The 20359-nt window shown below is 42.7% G+C and overlaps 1 protein-coding gene across 9 annotated transcripts in view; it reads left to right on the forward strand.

The window, feature by feature from the left end:
* Window positions 1-3105, forward strand: part of SENP1 (SUMO specific peptidase 1) — an 83960-nt gene extending 80855 nt beyond the window's left edge. For all 9 annotated transcript variants that reach the window (XM_069092670.1, XM_069092667.1, XM_069092665.1 and 6 more), the window contains one exon: window positions 1429-3105. In XM_069092670.1, coding sequence (XP_068948771.1) covers window positions 1429-1491 — 63 coding nt within the window. In that variant the 3' untranslated portion in view covers window positions 1492-3105. The remainder of the gene's footprint in view (window positions 1-1428) is intronic.
* The last annotated feature ends 17254 nt before the right edge of the window (window positions 3106-20359 follow it).

The raw sequence follows: 20359 nt of genomic DNA on the forward strand, positions 1-20359 counted from the left end.
GGGCATCTAGTAAAGATGTCCTTCTGGCCATTGAAGATGTGAATATGAAGGTCAAAAGAGAGGTCAGGCATAGAGACAAGTATTTGAAAGTCACCTGCATTGAATTGAAACCAGAGTAAATCACAATGCTAAGGGAAAGGCTATAGAAATAAAAGAGAAGAGGGCTAAGGGTAGAATACTGGGGCAGAGGACTGGCTAGAGAGAAACAGGAGAAAAGTATATTTCCTTTGAAACCATAGGAGAAGAGGCCCCAGAATTTTGACTGCCCCAAAAGCAGTACTCAGCAGTGTCATATGCAGCAGAGAGGTTAAGAAGAATGAAGATTTGGCCACTGAAACGTCATTGGTTGAAATTAAAAAGGTTTCAGTAGAGGAGGAAGCTGGATTGCTAGAGATTAAGGAGAGAGGGCAGTGAGGAAGAGATCAAGGCATCCAATATAGACAACTTATTCCAGAAGTTTGGTGATGAAAGGAGATGAGTTCATAGGTGGCTGGACTGATGATACTGCAAGCAAAGCTTTTTCCTTTTTAGCACTGGGGACACTTGATGTTTGTAAACCAGTGGGCAAGACTCAGAGTGAAAAGATTGAGGATACATGTGAGGGGAGGAGATAATGGTTAGTGGAAGGTCTTAGAGGAGAAGGAAAGGGAGGGCACAGGTAACCTTAGCAAGGAATAAAAACACATCTTACTCTGGAACAAAAAGAAATTCAATTCAGCCAATAAAGAGTAGGAAAGAGTATGTAATGCTGGCTGCAAAGGTTTAAATGGAATTTAGTGGGTTCCTGTCCAGGGACCATGATCTTAATGGAGTGGGAGGTTGTGTCATCTACTGTAAGCATTAAGTGTTTGGGCTGTGATTTGGACTTGAAAATACACGAAGAGATTTATTGAGACCAAAAATGGAGTCAGTAAGAAGAAAGCAGAAGGATTGACTAGCAGCTACAAGGGTTTATCTGAGGTGATTCACCGTAATATGTACTGGGTGGAATCAGCTTGATTTGTGACTTACGCCAGCTGAAGAATAGAAACAAATTGGATATTAGGAGTCACCTAGGACTGACGGTCAGGTCAGGTATTGTAGAAGGCCATAAGCAGAGTCACATTACCTTTCCAAGTACTTTGGGTAGACTAGGCATACCTAGTGTCAATGAGAGAGCTCCAGTATCATTTCAGGTAGAAAGTTGAAGGAATACTGAAGAATGAAGAAGCATAAAGTACAATCAAGAATATACAATTTTAAATAAAAGTAGGGACTTTCATTACTGCTATAGATCCTTGCAAATCAAGAGGGAAGAAATGGGGAAAGTTGGGCTGGGACAGATTCTTAAGTGTCATTAATGTCATTAAAGGGCCCTGGATGAGGGCCAAGGGAAGAAGTTTAGGGATTTCCTTCAAAAACCTGAGCATGTTTCTTTATCTTCCCTAGCAACACATGCCATACTTCCGGAAGCGGATGGTCTGGGAGATTCTCCACCGAAAGCTTCTCTGAGAGCCACCAGCGTCAGCAATCACTGACCTCGTGGGGGACCAGCTCTGGGCTGTTTCCAAGGTCTCTAGCCAAGAGTCTTTGGGAACAATTGCTCCCACCTTGTATTTTGTTGTTGTTGTTTTTTTAAACCCTAAAGAACTTCAATTCTGGACCAGTTGCTGGCAAGATGCATTCACAAGCACACCTGCCTTTCCTTTTGTATCTCAGAACCTATTTTTGCAACGTAACTTTGGTGCTGTGAAGAGAGAGGGTAAGGGATTTTCTCAAGCCGAAGAGAGAGACTGTTTTTCCCCTTCTCCAATTCTGCCATCTTCATTCAACCACCCCCAGTCCTTGTTAACCAAAATGGGCCCTGCAAGTTTCATATAAGATCTGCACAGGCTTGGAAATTTTCTTTGTTTCAATTGTACTGGCTGGTGTTGAGTTGTATTGGGAGGTGAGGATATGTGCACATGCATGTTTACCCATACACAACCGTCAAAGTTTGTGGATAAGAATGTATTTAAACTGGAATTCTGGGTACATGCATGGACCAATGTTCCTATTCAATCTCTGCCACTTGGAAGCTGACTTCTTTGTAAAATTCTGATTTTTATCATCTCCCAACTCCTCCTTTTCCTTTCCCATACTTTCATATGTATAACAACATGCGGGTCTTGGAGCCCCCCAGAAAACCTTTCCCTAGATGTGGGGTTTTGCCTATGATGGGAGTTTGTGGGATAGAGAGACCCCCACGGGAAGCAGATTAGAGAAGCAACAAAGCGCCATTTTCACTGGCTCCCATTTCTGAGCAAGAGAAAGGACCTCAGTCTTTAACATAAAATTCTAGCATTGAATGAATGTAGGTCCAGTCCAATCTGTGGCAAGTTAGTTTAAATATATTTCTAACCACAGAGAATGTAATATATGTATTTCACAAGGAAATGCTTCTTTTTTAAAAAAGGAAAAAAAAGCTGAATGTGTTCATCAGTCAGCCTTGCAGACTTGTTTCCATTTTCCAAATTTAGCTCTAGCAAGCAAGGAGTTTAAGCCCTGTATGTAGGGTATTCATGGGCTTTCTGACAGAACCTTTTGAAACTTGAATGAATTCTGGCTGAGGAGAGGGTGGAGGGTGCAGGGGATAACGAGTTGTTCAGCTCTAGAACAGACAGAGTTTGAGCTTCCTGACTTGTGATGCAGAAATCTCTGCTCTCTCTGGCACCCTCCTCCCCACCATCCAAGAGCCTCCTTGGACTTGGGCAGTGTCGTTTTGTACTTAAGTTCCCAAAAAGGAACATTTTATACTCTTTTCTGTATTGTAATAGGTAGTTTTGTATGAAGACCTTTCTCCTCTTCCCCCTACCCCCATACCATCCCTCCTCATATCGCACTTTCCCTGGTCTCATTTGAAGATCTTCTTGTTTTCTACTGAGCTTGTTTAGTACATTTTTGTATGTTTGCCACGAGTTACAATTTTGAAATGAAAATTATTTTTTTTAATATTCCATTGTTAACTGAATGTTGATGTGTCCCACCCCAGCAACCATCCTATCTCTTTAACAGTCTGCCTTCTTGGGAAAGGCCACTTTTTTTTTTTTCGTGTTTTGTATAGGAAATAAATGGCTTTAAATACCATGACTGGTTACCCTTCAGATTCTCTTTCAGAAAGCCTATAGCACTTTGTCTGGTTCTTACTATTTGTTGTTATTAAAGAGGCCATATGGTGTAGAAGCTGAGCACAGAATTTAGGGTCCAGACACTTCAAAGTTCAAGGATTTGCACTTGCTGTCTGGGTTATCTTGGACAAGTTCCTTCTCCTCTTGGTCTCACCTGTAAATACAATATGGAATTGACGAGACAACTCTGAGTTTCCTTTAGGAAATATGATATGATGGAAAATGTACCGGGTGAGGTGTTAGGACAGCTCAGTTCTCATCTAGGCTCTGCACTAGCTAGCTGTAGAACTGGGTTCATTCAGTCATCATTTTTCAAAGGGAGATAGAAAACCTGACCTACCTAACTTACAGTTATTATGAAACTCAAATGGGGGGGCGGCTAGGTGGTGCAGTGAGTAAAGCGCTGGCCCTGGAGTCGGGAGGACCCGAGTTCGGTTCCAGCCTGAGACACTTAACACCCACACAAAAATACTAGCCATGTAACCTTGGGCAAGTTACTTAACCCCAAAATTGCCCTCCAAAAGGCAAAAAAAAAAAAAATAAAAGAAACTCAAATGAGATAATCTCTAAGAAAGTGTTTAGGAATATATAAAGGTCTGCACAAGGGATTGTTGGTGAGTACATCTCATCATCTGTGACCCGATTCCTCCTCCCCCTCTCCTTTAACTTTACTAGATTTTTCAGAAAGTATGAGTTGATGATCCTGTTTAGGGTCCACATGGTGAGATGGGGAGGGCCCCTAGGGTGGGACAATCCATCTTATGTCCTTCCCCTTCATAAAAAAGACCTACTTATTGTATAATGGGATCATCCATCCTTTCTTGGATGTCCAGGCAGACCCTGATTGCATGTGGGTAGAAGCTCATTCTCATCAGCCAGGTTCATGCTTCAGCCAACCAGCACTTATTTAAATTCTTACTGTGTGTCAGGCACTGTGCTAGGTGCTAAGGAGACAAATACAATGAATGAAACAATCCATACTCTTAAGGAGCTAACATTTTAATGGATTGGAGAAGAAAGAAGGTGGACAGAGGAGGCCCATTAATGGTCTACAGAGTGTGTTGCTTACCTTAATTTCAAAAAGGAAAAACCAAGCCTACCAAATGCATTTGTACCACATTTAAAGGTATTACTGCTTGATTGTTTTAACTTTTGTATTCTCTTTCTTGTTTCTATTTTCCCTACCCTTTATGCTTTCCTTGTGACCAGAACCAAAGCACCACTTTGCTTTTAAGGAGTGGCACAATCTTTTCTCTCACACTTCACAAGATCTCCTCTATATCACATTCTTCCCTACCTTTCAGGTCCTTCTCTGGATCATTTTCCAAGCAGCATTTTTTAAGTAATTATATTCTTCTCTCTCAGGTTCTCATCTTTCCAGCTTTTTCTACTCTCTGTTTGTCCTATATCAAGAGTAGCTGCATATTTCATATGTTCCTCAGGGAGAAAACAAGTCGGCTGAGTAAACATTTCTCAGCCATTCTGCCTCACATTTTCACTGCCTTGTACCAGTGATCCACAAAACTGAGATGGGCCCAAGGAAAGAATGGATCTTCCTAAATCCTTATCTCTTCAGCTCAGCAACAAGGCCATGAACCTGTTCTTGCTTACACGACTGGTTGAATGATTCAGGGAGTGTGTGGTTGGGGGAGGTAAGTTTAGGGTTTTTGAGAGGGAGCATGGAGGAGAAATGGAGTCCTCAGAACAATTCCAAATTAGACCAGATTTATGTTTCTAGACTTTAGTCACAGGGCCTTCTCCTAATTCACATCCTTTTCTGTTACAAAATGTAAAGTGATGTGCAAGCATGGAATTTGGGGTACTGCTCCCCAGCTCTGCCTAGATAAGAGATGATGGGGTGGAATGTCTGTGCTCAGGGAAGGGATGGTACATAGAAAGTGAGGAAGGATTAGGTGAAGGCACAAGGCCTCAGTAGAGCTTCTGTATAACCCCAGGTTATACAGCCTGAACCCAGAGATCTTAGGAAATGTCTCCTCTTCCCTTGCCTTGAAAGACATATTGCCACAGTTCCTGAGCCACTTATTTGGACTCCCAGAGTTTTGAAAAGGGTAAGGAAGCTTCTCAACATCAGGGCAAAATAGGGAAGCTGGCTATCTTGCCTCGTCACTCAGGATCCTATCTTAGCTTTGGAGTGATCATGCTGATAATTGGAAAGAAAAGGTTTGTAAAACTACTCTTTTAACTTTTTTCTTCTCCCTTCAGTTTTGCTTCTGACAGCTGGGACTTACATTGTAGGTTTACAGTTGTATATGTCTCGACCTCCTCAGAAGACAAGACCCTAAGTCTGAAGAATTCAGGTAGAGCTAGGATGTTGATATGTGAGGAATTTTATAGAAGATATTTTATAAGAGGTCCATTGGTTATAGGATTTTTTTAGGGTCTGAAAAAAAATATAGAAATCATCTTGTCCACTTTCCTCATTTGTAGTGAGGAAACTAAAGCCCAGAGAGGTAATGGGTTTTTTTTTAAATTAATTAATTTTTAGTTTACAACCTTCAGTTACACAAGCTTTTGAATTCCAAATTTTCTCTCCCTTCTTTCTGTCCCCCTTCCCTAAGACAGCATGCAATCCGATATAGGCTCTACATATACATTCACATTAAACATTTTCACATTAGTTATGTTGCAAAGAAGAATTATAACCAATGGAATGAACCACGAGAAAGAAGAAACAAAGCCAAAAAGAGAAAGAGCAAATAGTATGCTTCGATCTGCATCCAGACTCCATAATGTTTCCTTTGGATGTGGATAACATTTTCCATCATAAGCCTTTTGGAGTTGTCTTAGGACCTTGCATTGCTGAGAAGAGCCAAGTCTAGCAAAGTTAGTCAATTGTGTACAATGTTCTCCTGGTTCTGCTCCCCTCACTCAGCATCAGTTCATAGAAGTCTCCAGGTTTTTCTGAAGTCTGCCTGCTCCTCATTTCTTATGGCACAATAGTATTCCATTACATTCATATACCACATCTTGTTCAGCCATTCCTCAATTGATGGGCATCTTCTCAATTTCCAGTTCTTTGCCACACAAAAAGAGCTGCTATAAATATTTTTGTACATGTGGGTCCTCCCATTGGTATGATCTCTGAGATACAGCCCTAAAAGTGGTATTGCAGGGTCAAAGGGTATGCACATTTTTATAGCCCTTTGGGCACAGTTCCAAATTGCTCTCCAGAGTGGTTGGGTCAGTTCACAACTCCACCAACAATGCATTAGTGTTTCAGTTTTCCCACATCTTCTCCAGCATTTATAATTTTCCTGTTTAGTCATATTAGCCATTCTGACAGGTATGATGTGGTCCCTGATTTGCATTTCTCTAATCAATAGTGATTTAGAGCATTTTTTCATATGCTTATAGATATCTTTAATTTCTTCCTCTGAAAACTGTCTGTTCATACCCTTTAACCATTTGTCAATTGGGGAATGACTTAATATTCTTATAAATTTGACTCAATTCTCTATATATTTTAGAAACAAGGCCTTTATCAGAGACTTTGGATGTAAAAATTCTTTCCCAGTTTTCTGCTTCCCTCCTAATCTTGGTTGCATTGGCTTTATTTGGTATTTGTTTATGGTCACCTGGGAAGCAAGTGACAATCAAGATTTATACCTTCTAACTCAAAATACAGGGTTATTTTCCTTACACTATGGTGGTTGAACCAGATGGTCTCAAAGGTCTCTTCCAATGCTATGTTTCTACAGAATGGATTGTAACTTTCTAAAAGACAATGATCAGGTCTTGTTCTTCTCTTGTGTTTGATTCAACATACATTTATGAAACATCTACTTTGTGCAAATCACTGCTGTCATGGATAAAAAGACAAGAGCCCAAGTTCTGAAGTGTTTACATCCTACTGGGTGGAATACATATAATACAATATAAGGACTAAACAAAGTGATCTAGGAATGTCTGAGGAAAGAGAGACTATAAGCTGTGTGGATCAGGGAGGTGTAACCTTGGTGTCATCCTTGGTCCTTCACTTGCACTCACCTCATGTATCCAGTCTGCTGCCAAGTCTTCTTTCTACCGTCACAACATGTTTTGTTTGGGGGAGTGTTCTCCTAGGCATGTGATATGCCCTCTTCTCCACTCATAGAGCAACCACCCTGATGCAAGCCCTCATCACTTTCCCACTAGATAACTACAACCACCTTCTGGTTGACCTTCCTACCTCAAACCCCTCCATGCTCCATTCCAAACTCCACTCAGCTGCCAAAATGACCTTCCTAAAACACAGGTCCAATGATGTCCCCATCTCCCAGCCCCGCATCACTCAATAAACCGCAGTAGCTCCCCATTATCTCCAGGATCAAATATAAAATCCTCTGTTTGGATTTTAAAACCTTTCACAACCTGGTTGCTTCCAGCCTTCCTTGTCTTTTTACACTTTCCTCCACTCTTTGTACTCTTATGATCCAGTTACACTGGCCTCCTTGCTATTCCTCACACACAAGCTCTGAGCCTCTTAACTAGCTCCTGTCTTCCCTGCCTTCAAGACTCAGATTATATCCCATCTTCTGCAAGAGGCTTTTCCTGGTCTCATACCCCCCCCCCCTAGCAGCAAGCACCCCAAGCACGTCCTCAGGGTTTGCTGCCCATACAGGTTCTTGGATCTGCTTTGTTAAAGGAAAGCAACTCAAAATGGGTTAACAAGCTTACTTTAATCAGTCAGACATATATCGTTCACCTTGTTCAGGGAAAAAGGTCAGCACCCCGAACTTCAAAGTATACAGGCAGAATTATCAAGACAGAAACAGATCAAGTAGACAGCTTTCCAAACTGTCCAGCCATTATATCCATACCCAGTCAACATCTGGGTTTCCACATCTGGGTTTTTCAAAGCCGGGGGGGGCCCTGGACAACGGCTTCCCAGAATACAGATCAAATCACAGAACACTTCTCAAAGTGAGCCCCCAAAACAAAGCTACACATCAGGGCTTATATAGCCTTCTCCTGGCTCAGAGAATGTAACAACCTTATTGACCCACTGGCCAATCAAAAAGTTATCTACTGAAAAACAAGCCTCCCACCCCAGGCTTCAGGTGCACTTTAGCCTAGGGGCAGGGAAGATCTTTCAAATCTGCATTCCCATTACACCCCCCACACACACACACACTGCTATGGTGCCTCCCTACTGAGATTACCTCCCATTTAGACTGTATATATCTTGTATGTACATAGTTGTTTGCATGTTCTCTCCCCTATTAAAATCTGAACTACTAGAGGGCAGGAACCATGTTTTATGTACCTTTCCTTGTACCTTCAGCACTTAGGGTAGTCTCTAGCACATAGTAGGTGTAGAATAAATGCTTACTGACTGACTTCAAGGTCTGATAAAGAGAGAGTGCATCCTTGGCATGGCAGTGGCCTGCATAAATCCACAGATGTGCAAGGAAGCACTGCTACTAGTCCAGTTTCATTGGGATTTTGGTATAAGAAGACTAATGATATGAAATAAATTTAGAAAGTTATAAACTGGAGCCAGTTTGTGTTCTTCATAGTGCTTAGCTCAGTGCTGGGCACATAAGAAGTGTTCAGAAGACACTGGTTAATTGATATAGTGCTTTGCAGAGCCTTATGCTAGGCATGCTTGGGAGGATAATAAAAGAAGATTCTAATCCTGTCCTGGAAGAACTCATTCGGAATAGAATGGCTGATGAGATGTGCACATGTGAAAGGACCTAAGTGATAAAAGGTGTCTCATCAGCACAAATTATATCCCCACCTATAGGAGGGAGTTAGACATCATCTAGGGAAGATTTCAACCATAGCTCTGCACATCTCTCTCATAAACATTTGTTCACCCTAAATATTTCTATAAATTTCATCCCTCACATTGAGATAATTCCTTACACTGAGATGGTCCCTGACACTGAGGACTATCTCCTTCTTTGGAATATTCCTGAGACGGCTAGGTGATGCAGTGACTGGCCGTGGAGTCAGAAGGACCTGAGTTCAAATTCGTTCTCAGACACTTAACACAAAAACTAGCCATGTGACCTTGGGCAAGTCGCTTAACCCCAATTGCCCTCCAAAAAAGCAAAAAAAAAAAAAAAAAGAATATTCCTCCAATGCTTAGGATCAGACTAAGTCCATAGGGCTTCCACTAGTTGAAACACAGTGGTGATGATGTGTCTGTCTGTTTATATCTCTCTGCCTCTGACTGTTTGTTCTGTCTCTGACTCTCTGTCTGTCTCTGTCTCCTGATCCAGTCAGGGATCAGTGATTGGTCCACCAGCCTCGTCTGGATTCCTCTGAGCCTGGCCGTGCACCAAGGGTCTGAATACAGCTCATTCATACATTTAATTTCACATACCTGGAGTTAGGAACTGGAACTCAAATTACATTTAAATGAGTAGAGCACTGGCACTTTGAAAAGCAGACTTGTATGTAGACCCTAAATGTGAGACCTCTTAAAGCCAGATACCAATGACTGCTGAGATTTTCCTACAACTGCTTCATCACCTATTGTTTTCCTAGATCTTTCTTCCGTTTTTGGTTCCTTATCCCTCCCCCCCAAATGCCCCCTAAAACACTGTCTGTAATGTTTTCTTCGCAAACTTTTCAGATCAAAAAAGAAAAAAAAAACATTAAAGCTAAAAGCATTTTTAAAAGCATATTTAATATTTGTAGAATTGATGCTGTGTTGGATCTAGACTCTTCTGACTTTAGCATTCTTTTTCTTGGGCACGGTTAAGATTTTTCAGGCAACTGGGGATGGGGCAGGGAATAGGGAAATTTTAAGGAACTTCTTTCACTCTTAGAGTTGTGTGGTGGAAAAGGTTTTGGGTTTGGAATCAAAGTACTCCATATCTATCCTTAACTGTGTTACATTGAGCAAGTCACCACCTCTGGGACTCAAATTTTAGCTCTCATTTATAAAATGATGGGGTTAGATTAAATGATCTTTTCTAAAGCCCCTTGCAGTGCTACATCTCTAGGCTTAATTTCAGAAACCACTTCTCTTCCTAGTTTCCTTGGCTCCCTCTCTTCCCCCCAGGTGTTAATGTCCCTGTCACTGCCTGGCCTTTGTTGTTACTACATCGGATCTGATGACCTCAAATCTCCTTTGGACAACAACAGTCAGTCGCAGGAGCCATTTAGTTCAACCCATACGTGTAACAGATGTTCTCTTCTACAACATGCCTAACAAGTGGTCATCCTACCCATTACCTCCTAAGGAAACTTGTTCTACTTCTAGAGGAATCCATGTGCTAGGAAGTCTTTCATTGCCTAGAACCCAGTTTTTCTCCCTCTGTGCCACTTCTGCCATTTGCTCCTAGTTCTACCTTTTGGAACTAAGCAGAAGTGACTAATCCATCTTTTACATGACATCCCTTCAAATGCTTCACCCATCTACTCTGGATCCCAAATTTTTTCCAGGATAAACATTCCAAGTTCCTTCCATTAATTTTCATATGACCTGGTTTTGAGGACTTTCTTCTGGACCTTCTCCAGTTTGTCAATGTCCTTTCAAAAAATATGACACCCAGAGTTGAATAAAATGCCCTGTGTGTTACAGGACTACATTATTTCTTTTTTTTTTTTTTCTGGAAACTATGAATCGAACTATTTTTTTCTTTTTTTTTTTTTTTGGCTGCCATGTTGAACTCTTCTTCAAATTATAGATTTAGACCTGAGTAGGAACTCATAGTCCAAGACTCTCATTTAACAAATGGGAAACTGAAGGCCAGGAGGCAAAGTGATTTGCCTAGTGTCACAGCTGGTAAGTAGTAGAGCCAGGTCCCCTCAAGTCATACTGTCTCCATTTTCATAGAACACACTCCCTCACATTGAGTTTGTAGTTCACTAAGATCCTCAGATCTTCTTCTTACCTACCCTGTTCTGTTTCTGTATAGTTGATTTTCTAAGCTTAAGTGAGAATTTTACATAGACCCCTATTATATTACATCTTTTTAGACTCATTTCACCTTTTTAGACTGTAAGAATCCTTTTGGATCTTGGCCTTACCATCTAAAATGTTATCTAGCCCTCTTAGCTTTGTGTCAACTGCAAATCAGATAAGCCTGTTATTTATCCAAGTCATTGATAAAAATATTTAAAAGAACAGGGCCTATTGCAGATCCCTGAGGCTTGGAGGTTTCACTAGAAATTTTTCCTCAGGTTGAAATTTACCTCCCTCCCAGATGAAGTCTATCTGCCTATCACTATTTCTTGGGACCTTTCAATGACTTCTATATTTGCCTATCTATATAATCATTCAGTTGATCTCTCTCCATTTTCTCTACCAGGATATCCTAAGTGGTTTTACTGAAATATAGAAATACCATTTTCATGGCATTTCCCTGACAATTGAGTAACCCTGTCCAAAAAAAAGGAGGGTTAGTATAGTATGACTTGGTCCTTAACAAACCTGTGCTGGTACTTGGTTGTTTTCCCTTTCTAAATTCTTGTAAGTCATCTTTTTGGAAGATATATTTTTATAATTTTTCCAGGAATCAGTCAAGTTCACTGACCTCATAATTAAGAGACTCAATCTTCTTTTTTGAAAAAGTCCTGTGCCACATTTCCCATTTGCCACGATTTTCCAGAGATCATCAGCACTGACCCAGCAGTAACATTAGCTGGTTCTTTCAGGACCCTGGGATATAGTTTAAAGCAATCATTCTCAAAACTTTTGGTCTCAGTACCCTTTTACACTCTTAAAAATTATTGAGGACCTCACCTCCAAAAAGCTTTTATGTGGATCATAATTAGCAATACTTAGTATATTAGAAATTAAAGGGGTGGCCAGGTGGTGCAGTGAGTAAGAGCGCCAGCCCCAGGGTCAGGAGACCTGGGATCGAATCCGTGCTCAGATACTTAGCACCCACCCAGAAATAACTGGCTGTGTAACCTTGAGCAAGTTACTTAACCCTGATTGCTTAAAAAAAAAGAAATTAAAGCATCTTAGTATTATTATGAAAATAATTTTGACTTCACAGACCTCCCCCCAAAGGGGGGGGGGATTTCCCTAGTCACACTTTGAGAACTCTTCTTGATGGAGAGACTAGTCATGATGATTTGAACTCATTTAGGGCAAGCAGTGAGGCTCCTTTTACGACTTCCTTATAAAGATTTCAGAGAATATTAGAGCAAGAAGAGACATAAGAAAATGATAGGGAGTTCAAACCCTTTCCTTTTACAGATTAGGAAGAAATCGGAATGTGGCTAACACATGAGTATCAGAGCCAAACTCAAATCCAAATCCTTTGACTAAGTCTAAACAAGCAGAAGGGCTGCTTGGTATGTACTGGCTAGGGCTGAGGTAGTCCTCATGCATGCCTATGAGCCTTATAAGAGAAGGGCTGGCCTACAACCCCCTCTTCAGGGGCTATCTGCCGCATACACTAGGAGGGACTCCCAGCTGTTGCCTAGACATCAGTCAGTTCCATCTTCTGACACTCCCTGTATGTCCAGCTCTGTTCTGACCTCTAGAAGAAGATAAGACAGAACAAAACAAAACAAAAGGAGTTCTGCCCTTGAGTAATCAATGCTGATTACTCTGCTTTTCTTGAAATCTTGGATGTATTTTTTGTGACTCCTTCCCACTCCATATCCCCACATCTCTGACTCATTTTTTCTTCAGTATCTCTTAAATCCCTCTCTCTTCTTAAATATCTGTTGCCTTGGATAATTTGAGCCATCATTGGCTGCCCTGGAATCCAGTGAATTCCCTGTTTTTTCAGCTCTTCAGGTGGAGGCTGGATGATTACTTACAAAAGACATAATGAAGATTGAAAGGGTTGGAGTTGGTGGGACCTTGAGCATCTCTGCCTATTATTGCCACAGGATACCCTTCTACCCACTACAGCCATTCCCCATTTCCTTGTAGAGCATGAGCTCATCTACCTACCTTAAGGAGAAACTCTAAAGCAAGGGTTTTAATTTAGGGTCTATAAACTTTAAAAAAAATTTGAATCACTTTCAATAGAATTGATTTTCTTTGTAATCCTGTTTACTTTGTATATTTTAAACATTATTCTGAGAAAGGGTCCACAGACTTTGGTAGACTTTCCAAAGTGGTTCATGAGACCAAAAAGGTCAAGCACCCCTACTAAGAGTCTGTCCATCCTAACAGAGGGAAGAGAAGAAAAAGCTGGTGACTTCAGAACGGAAGGGCATCGTGGGGTTAAGGCAGGGGATGTTAGGATTCTTATTTGAAAAGCCCTGATTATCCAACCTCAGAAGATCACAAGGGGGTGACACTCTGTAGAGGGATTGAAACTTTATCCCCCCATTAGGAAACATTTTTCTGTGGGCTATTTAGCTCTGTGATCCTCTCTCATTATTCTGTCTTCTCTCAAGGTGGAGTTTCCTCCACTGCACTCAGAGGGTTTGGGAATCTCAGGAATTCGTGACCCTGCCCCCACTCCAGCACACAGAACACCTCAGTCCTCGGCAAGGACAACTTTCCTCAGTAATAAGGTCAGAGCTTCTATTGAGAATTAGTGGAGGGAAGGAGGCGATGTATCTCATGCGCCCCCCTCCCTAGGACCAAAGGGACTGTGTTGCTTCCCCTGCAGACAATTCTTTTTTTCTCTTTAGGCTCCATATCCCCATTTTTCTACTTTCCTTCCCTTGTTCATTCCGTGCTCTCTGTTATATCCTGGCCTTCCTCTTACTGCTTTCCCTCCTCCCCTCCTTACCCCACTTCCCTCCTCAGGGGCCCCTTTTGATGGTAATTACTCCTAATTGTTTTCCGTTGGTTCTCTAGGCCCGCCCCTCTAGTCTTTCCCTGGAAATAGGACTGTTTGCTCCTCTGTATCTCAAAGCCAAGATCTTTCCCGATCTAATTGAGACTTCACACACCCACTAGGTGGGGGTGGGGGTGGGGGCCATGGGCAGGGCCTACTACCCTGGGAATGGGCTGGTCACTGATGAGCTTTTCGGGAAAGCTACAGGGGGCCTCTGCTCTCTGATGGGGTGGAGTGTGTGGCTGCTCAATGGTTAGATGTCAGGAACACCTCCAATCGCCAGGGCTGTGTAAAGGACTGGAGTTCTTTCTCTCCCTCTGGGAACCTCGTCCTCCATAGAGTCCCTCATCTGTTTGGCCTGGGAAGTTGGACATGCTCTGAGCCCTTGTTTTTTTTCAAAACAGAGCCATCCACTTAATTTCTGTTTAGCCATCTCCCTGCTTTCTCTCGGAAGTTTTCCCCTTTTCCCTATCTGTCTACCTCAGGGCCCACTATACTTTCTCCCCACCCCCAATACCAAGCCCTCTCTCTACTCACAACCACTCCCTTTAGCCTGGGCACCATGCAAGCCTTGGGACCTGTTGGGGGTGTGGGTAAGGAGAGGAATCAGGTGAGGAGGGGCCTCTTTCCCTGGGCCCCAGCCTTTCACAAGCCCCACCTCTCCCAGCACACACAGAATGGTTTTGTACAGCTCCCTCCTGGGGTGGCCTCAGTGTCTGGAGCCTTTCCATCACCAGACAGTTCCTCTTAGCACAGTGGGGGATGGAGCTGGGGCTGACCAGAATTGGAGGCTTGGAGGTGGACAGGGTTCCTTGTGGCTCACCTCAATCACTTGGGACAGCTGCTCCCTCCAAAACCACCCTCCAATACCCTGGTCTTCAGAATCCTGACCATGACCTAACTAGTAATGGAGGAACCTGAATCCCCCTCCGTTGATCCCTTTCTCCAGGCTTGGGGGCCTTAGGTGGCATTTACTTCCAACACTGGGAAGACATCTTGGAAGTGTGAGCCTAGGGGGAGAAGGGAGGGTAAAGAAACAATCTGTTCTTATTCAAGGCAAAGAAGATCTTACTTCTGTATCTGAAGGCCCCCTCCCACCTTATGACTCTTGAAGTCTTGGCACCAGAACAACCACTTTCCTAACTCCCAACTCTGGTTCTCCACCTAGGACCATATTTCCTAAACCTAGAAAAATGTCATTGTCAGGAAACAGAGCAGCCTCCGTAAAAGGGTCCTTGAGAATCTGAGGCAGTGAATGTAGCAATGGAAAAGAAATAAATTTATATAACCCACAGAAGGGCTGGCCTGAAAGACGCTCCTACAGTGTTGGATTGGGTCTTTTGTTTTTAATTTTCTTTTAAAATAAATTGATAATCTGATTGTTTAAATGTCTTTTAATCTTGACTTTTCTTTAATACATTTTTTAATGAAATTAGGAAATAAATCAAATTGACTTTATTCTTTCTTCTCACCTCTCTTCTTTGTTGCAGTCAGAGAATCTTCAAGAGTAGTTACATAGAGCTTAAAAGTCAGAATTTCTGCCTTGACCTATGGAACTTCAGATCCCCTTTTTATTTCCCCACCTCAACCACTCTGGGTCTAGACCCCTGCCATAACATTATAGGATTGTGGATTTAGAGCCAGAAGACATCCAAGAGGTGTAGTTGGGGAAACTGAGTACAGAGAGGTCATGACTTGTCCAAGTTCACACTGATAATAAAAGAGTTGGGATTTGAGCATAAACCTTCTAATTCCCAACCCAGTGCTCTTTCTGTCAAGCCACACTACCCCTCCCACTCAGGGAACAATCCACACTCCACACAGGAGACCCCCACACTTAGCAGGTGACTAGAAATCCCAACCATGGGTCCATTGAGAATGTATGGGAAAGGGAGAGTCCGTATATGTATGACTGGAAATGGAGGGAAGGGGAACATTGCCAGGCCAGTGGGCCCATCGCTGTGGGTTTGGCTCCTTTGGTGAAAAAATAGCAAGTAAGGACAAGTGTCTCCCTGTATCCTGAGCTCCCAACCTCCCAGACAGGAGCCACTCAGTTAAACAAGCCCTGGCCAAGGGCAACAGGGGCCCAGACCCAGGCAAGACAGGAAGATGGTGGTAGTGGTGGGGGGACATATAGCCTTGGGTTGGGCCTATGGCCAGGTCCATCCATCACAAGAAACATGCAGCCTGCCAGCCTGTCAGCTAGGGATATGATGAGGAAGGGTAGAGGGAGGCAATATGGGGTGAAGAGATAGCTTACAGACTAAAAGGAACATATATGTAAGACTCATGCACCAAAAAAATACTGATTCAAATGAGAACAGTCAACCCCCAATATCTGTTTCAGGAATTATCTAGCCTCTTTTCTGCCCAGCTGGATCCTAGACTGCTTGGGAATAGAGTTGAGACAGGACAAGGGCACTGGCATGTGTGTGTGTGTGTGTGTGTGTGTGTGTGTATGTTTAAAATATGTATTTGTATAATAGCTCTCACTTCATTCCAAAGTTAGATCAGAAAGAAGTGGGTTTTGGATCATCCATACCACTATTCATTCATGCTTTCCCATACGCCTACACAGCTCTAGAATGTGAACATCTACACGTAGGCTCAGATGATTTTAACCCCTTTGCTGCCGTGTGGAGAATGGCTATGAGTTCCTCGGTTTGAGGTCTTGGTGCTTTTCCTCAACTCCTCCTGCCCCTTCTATCCCCATCCAGGGGCTGATCTATTTTCATCTTCAGAAGAAAGCAAACAAGTATTTATTTGCTAAGCACCTACTATGTTCCAGGCATTGTGCTAGGTGCTTTACAAATATCTCATTTGATCCTCATAATAACCCTGGGAGGTAGGTACCATTTTACTGTTGAGGAAACTGAGGCAAGCTGAAGTTTTGACTTACCCAGGGTGACACAGAAAGTTTCTGAGACTGGATTTGTACTCATGTCTTCCTAACATGAGTCAAGCAGCACTCTATCCATTATATCACCTAGCTGCCCATTCAGGCAATCAAACCATCTTCTGGTGCAGTGAGTAACCCAGAAAGGAGAGTGAATAAAGCCTCTGGCAGGCCAAAAAGGAGTCAGTATAATGATGGAATTATGATCTCATTAGTTAGTCAGCAAGCATTTATTAAGCATTTACTAAGTACTAGGAATACAAATATAAGCAAAAAGAAAGACATTTCTTGTCCTCTAGGAGCTTACATTCTAATGGGGAGCACAGCACATAAAGAAAGCCTAAGGGCAGAGGAGAAGACAAGGTACCCTGTGCAGCTGCAGGATGGAGAAGGCCAAAAGAAGGGAGCCCAGTGGATATGTGGGTACTCTTTTCAGTGGAATAGGTCCCATTTCTTCAGATCCTGTGTGAAGCTTATCCACATCCTCCCATAAACCTTACACAAACAATCCACCTAATGTACACCTTGACATTGTGTGAGTGCCCGAGGAGTACATGGCCTATCCATTGGTTATCCTTTGTTCTTGCAAAGATGAACTGATCCATCTCTTCTCCAAACATACAAGACTCCAGTAATACATTTTATCTCACTTCCCATGTGAAATTCTTCATTAGTACTCTCCATCAGTACACCTTCTGGGTGACCCCAAACCAGAAGACTGTTTAGGACATCACTTCACTTTAAATTAGTGCTTTGGAAGTGACAGAAATAGTGTGACAGAAGTGATAGAAAACCAATTAGTCAATAAATATTCTGTGTTGATCAGCTGAACTGTAGTGTACCAGTACTGTTCTGAGAGAGATAGAGAAATATCTAGTACAATCTCCACCCTCAAGGATATTACCATCTAATTGAGGTAACATAACTGAAATGAGAAAATGGTGGTGGGGGAGACTATAAGAACCAAATCTGGTGCAGAAGGGAGAATAGTTTGGTAAAATTTCATTGAAGTTACAGATTTCATGAAAGAGGTCCAGGGGTGTTCTGGGAAACGTTTAACAAGTGGCTCTCTAAAAAAAAAGTGCACATAACACACCTTTAAGTTTAATCTGTGTATGAACATTTTCTCCATTATTTTCTTAAGTCTAGACAATCAGCAAAAGAAATCAAGCCCTCATTTGTAGTATTTGCTGATTTCTGAGGTATAAATGCTCACATTGAAAGTGTAATAATTGGCTCTCTTAAGCCAGTCCTAACTGGTTCCACTGGGAGGATCTGACTTAAAACTGAACATTCTTCCTTAATATATTCGTTCCTCCCTAACTATATATAGTAAATCCTCTCCCAGAGCAAGATTTGATACATCTTCCCCTTCAGCGTTTTAGGAATATCCCTAAAGTACGGGGGAGTATCTACTCTAATGCTGTTGGCTTAAGCCCTGTATTCTGATACTTCTCTCCCTACTGTTAGCTTCCTACCATTAGCACTCCAGCTCCATATAAGCAATTAGAATCAATTAGCTTTTACAACATGATATTTCCTTTGCAGATACAGCAAGAAGAGAAGTATAAACATCTCTGCCCTTCAACACCTGCAGGGCACACTCTCCCCTTTCCTTCCTCAATCTCTGGGATCAAACAACACCATTTCTATATAGCAAATCTAAATGATGCATAGCTACTAGAAGAGCTTGTCCCAGCTACCTGAGGTCTTGGGTCTGGGACCTTTAGAAAGGTCATAGCCATCTCTAGTCTCCTTCCTAAGAGCAGGAAGGAACAGACATAGAGATATAAACAATAGGACTATATGTTCTTGGCTCTGAGATGGCACTGGAAGGATATCTCCTCAAGTGCTAGGAATGCAAATATAAATACAAGTAGGTCCAGAAGAGAGCCTGGGCCAAGAGCATGGTGCCATGCTTAAAGGCGTGGACTCCAGATCTCTCTAAGGCAGTTGCATTATGTGTCATCCTACCTTTCCAACTTTGTCCACACGGGAGATTGCATCAGTTGAGTGAGCCTGCTCACCAGCTCCCTTTGACACTTACTTCTCTATAACAGACCTGCTATCTCCACCCCTTCTTCCCCTATCATATACACTTAGTACAGCCCCCTAACAATTCTGGAAATGACTTCTGGAGATAGTTAGCCCATCTTGAATTGGCCTTCTGACTGCCCGAAGGTCTAGCACAGGATCCACTGCTGGGTGGAGGAAGAATCTTGAGGCCCAGTCTGAGTACAACCCAGGGCTGAATAATAATGGAGGTAATCTGGGGAGCGCCTCTGATATGCTGGTTTAGAGCCTGTAATAGCCACCTCTAGTATGTAACACACATACATATGGATGGCCTTGTGCCAGTTTAGGAGAGAAACAGAAAATGGTTCCGTGCTGAAGGATTTGCTCTCTGGGATGGCACAGAAGCCTTCTTTTGGTCTTTGGATGTGCTAGGGGAGGACAACATTCTTTTATTGGTCCTTTAGTCCCCGTGATATGGAAAATTTCAGAGTATGTGCTCTGACCACTTGCCAAAACTCATGCTTTGGCCTCTTGCTCAAAGGCATGCACAGGCAGAAGTTCCCAGTTGGCGTTTTGGTCCCAGGGCAGGGTGTAGGGGGCTATCTCAAAGAGAACTGAGTTACTTGAGGAGAGACCACCTTCTCTCCCTCTTTCTTTCTCTCAAGTGTCACTTGGGACCCAGGCACCCTCTCTTGTGGGGGAAAAATTGCTCTTCCTTCTCTGTTCTTTCCCCCTGCTCCACACACGTACTTGCCTCAGCAAACCAGAGACTGGCCTTTAACTCTCCAGCTACCCCTTTTGTTTTGTGTTCTGCTCAGTCCTAGCTATCTACCCCCACATCAAGAGCAATGAGGGGCCAATAAATAGCTATGGCATGGGGGCATCTAGGTGGCTCAGTGAATAGAGCACCAGCCCTGGAGTCAGGAGGACCTGAGTTCAAATCCGGCCAGAGTGACCTAGCCGTGTGACTTTGGGCAAGTCACTTGACCCCAATTGCCCTGCATTCCCCCCTCAAAAAAAAAAAAAAAAGCTATGGCATGCCAAGAAACAAGACCTTCAACACTGAGCCAGAGCAGATGCCTCTTCAGAAGTGACCCAGAGAACAGGTCTATCTGTATGCATGCATAACCCAAGGGATGGCCTCCAAGGTGCCCCCCATCCCTTAATTAAACCCATTACACTTCTTTTCACATTACATTTTCGGTGGTTAGATTGGGCCAATTTCTCTTGGTGGTGGTGTTTGGGGTGGAGAATGAAGAAGCCCAGGTAGGTGTTAGGCAGGCTATTAGAAAGTGTTCCCTTCTCAAGGCTCTTTGTTCTCACTAATACCACCTCAGTCATAGCTCAAGAGTAGCATCAAGTCTCCCTATGCCCATTCACCAGTAGAAATCTTGACTCAGTTGTACTAACACTCACTCACTTGGGTTCTTGGTAAGGTCCCATAACTCTGACAGGAAACAAAGGAAAACTCAGCTCCAGACACAGAATTTCTTTCCTGACTCCAAACATTTACCTTCAACCCTTTTCTAGGCAGCCACGGTATTAATAGCCCCTTCCTTCACCTATTTGTACCCTGCCTTCACCCC

The sequence above is a fragment of the Petaurus breviceps genome, unplaced genomic scaffold (assembly GCF_028583685.1).
Source record: "Petaurus breviceps papuanus isolate PSGF00001 unplaced genomic scaffold, PetGlider_PUasm1.0 191, whole genome shotgun sequence".
NCBI classification, from domain to species: Eukaryota; Metazoa; Chordata; class Mammalia; order Diprotodontia; family Petauridae; genus Petaurus; species Petaurus breviceps.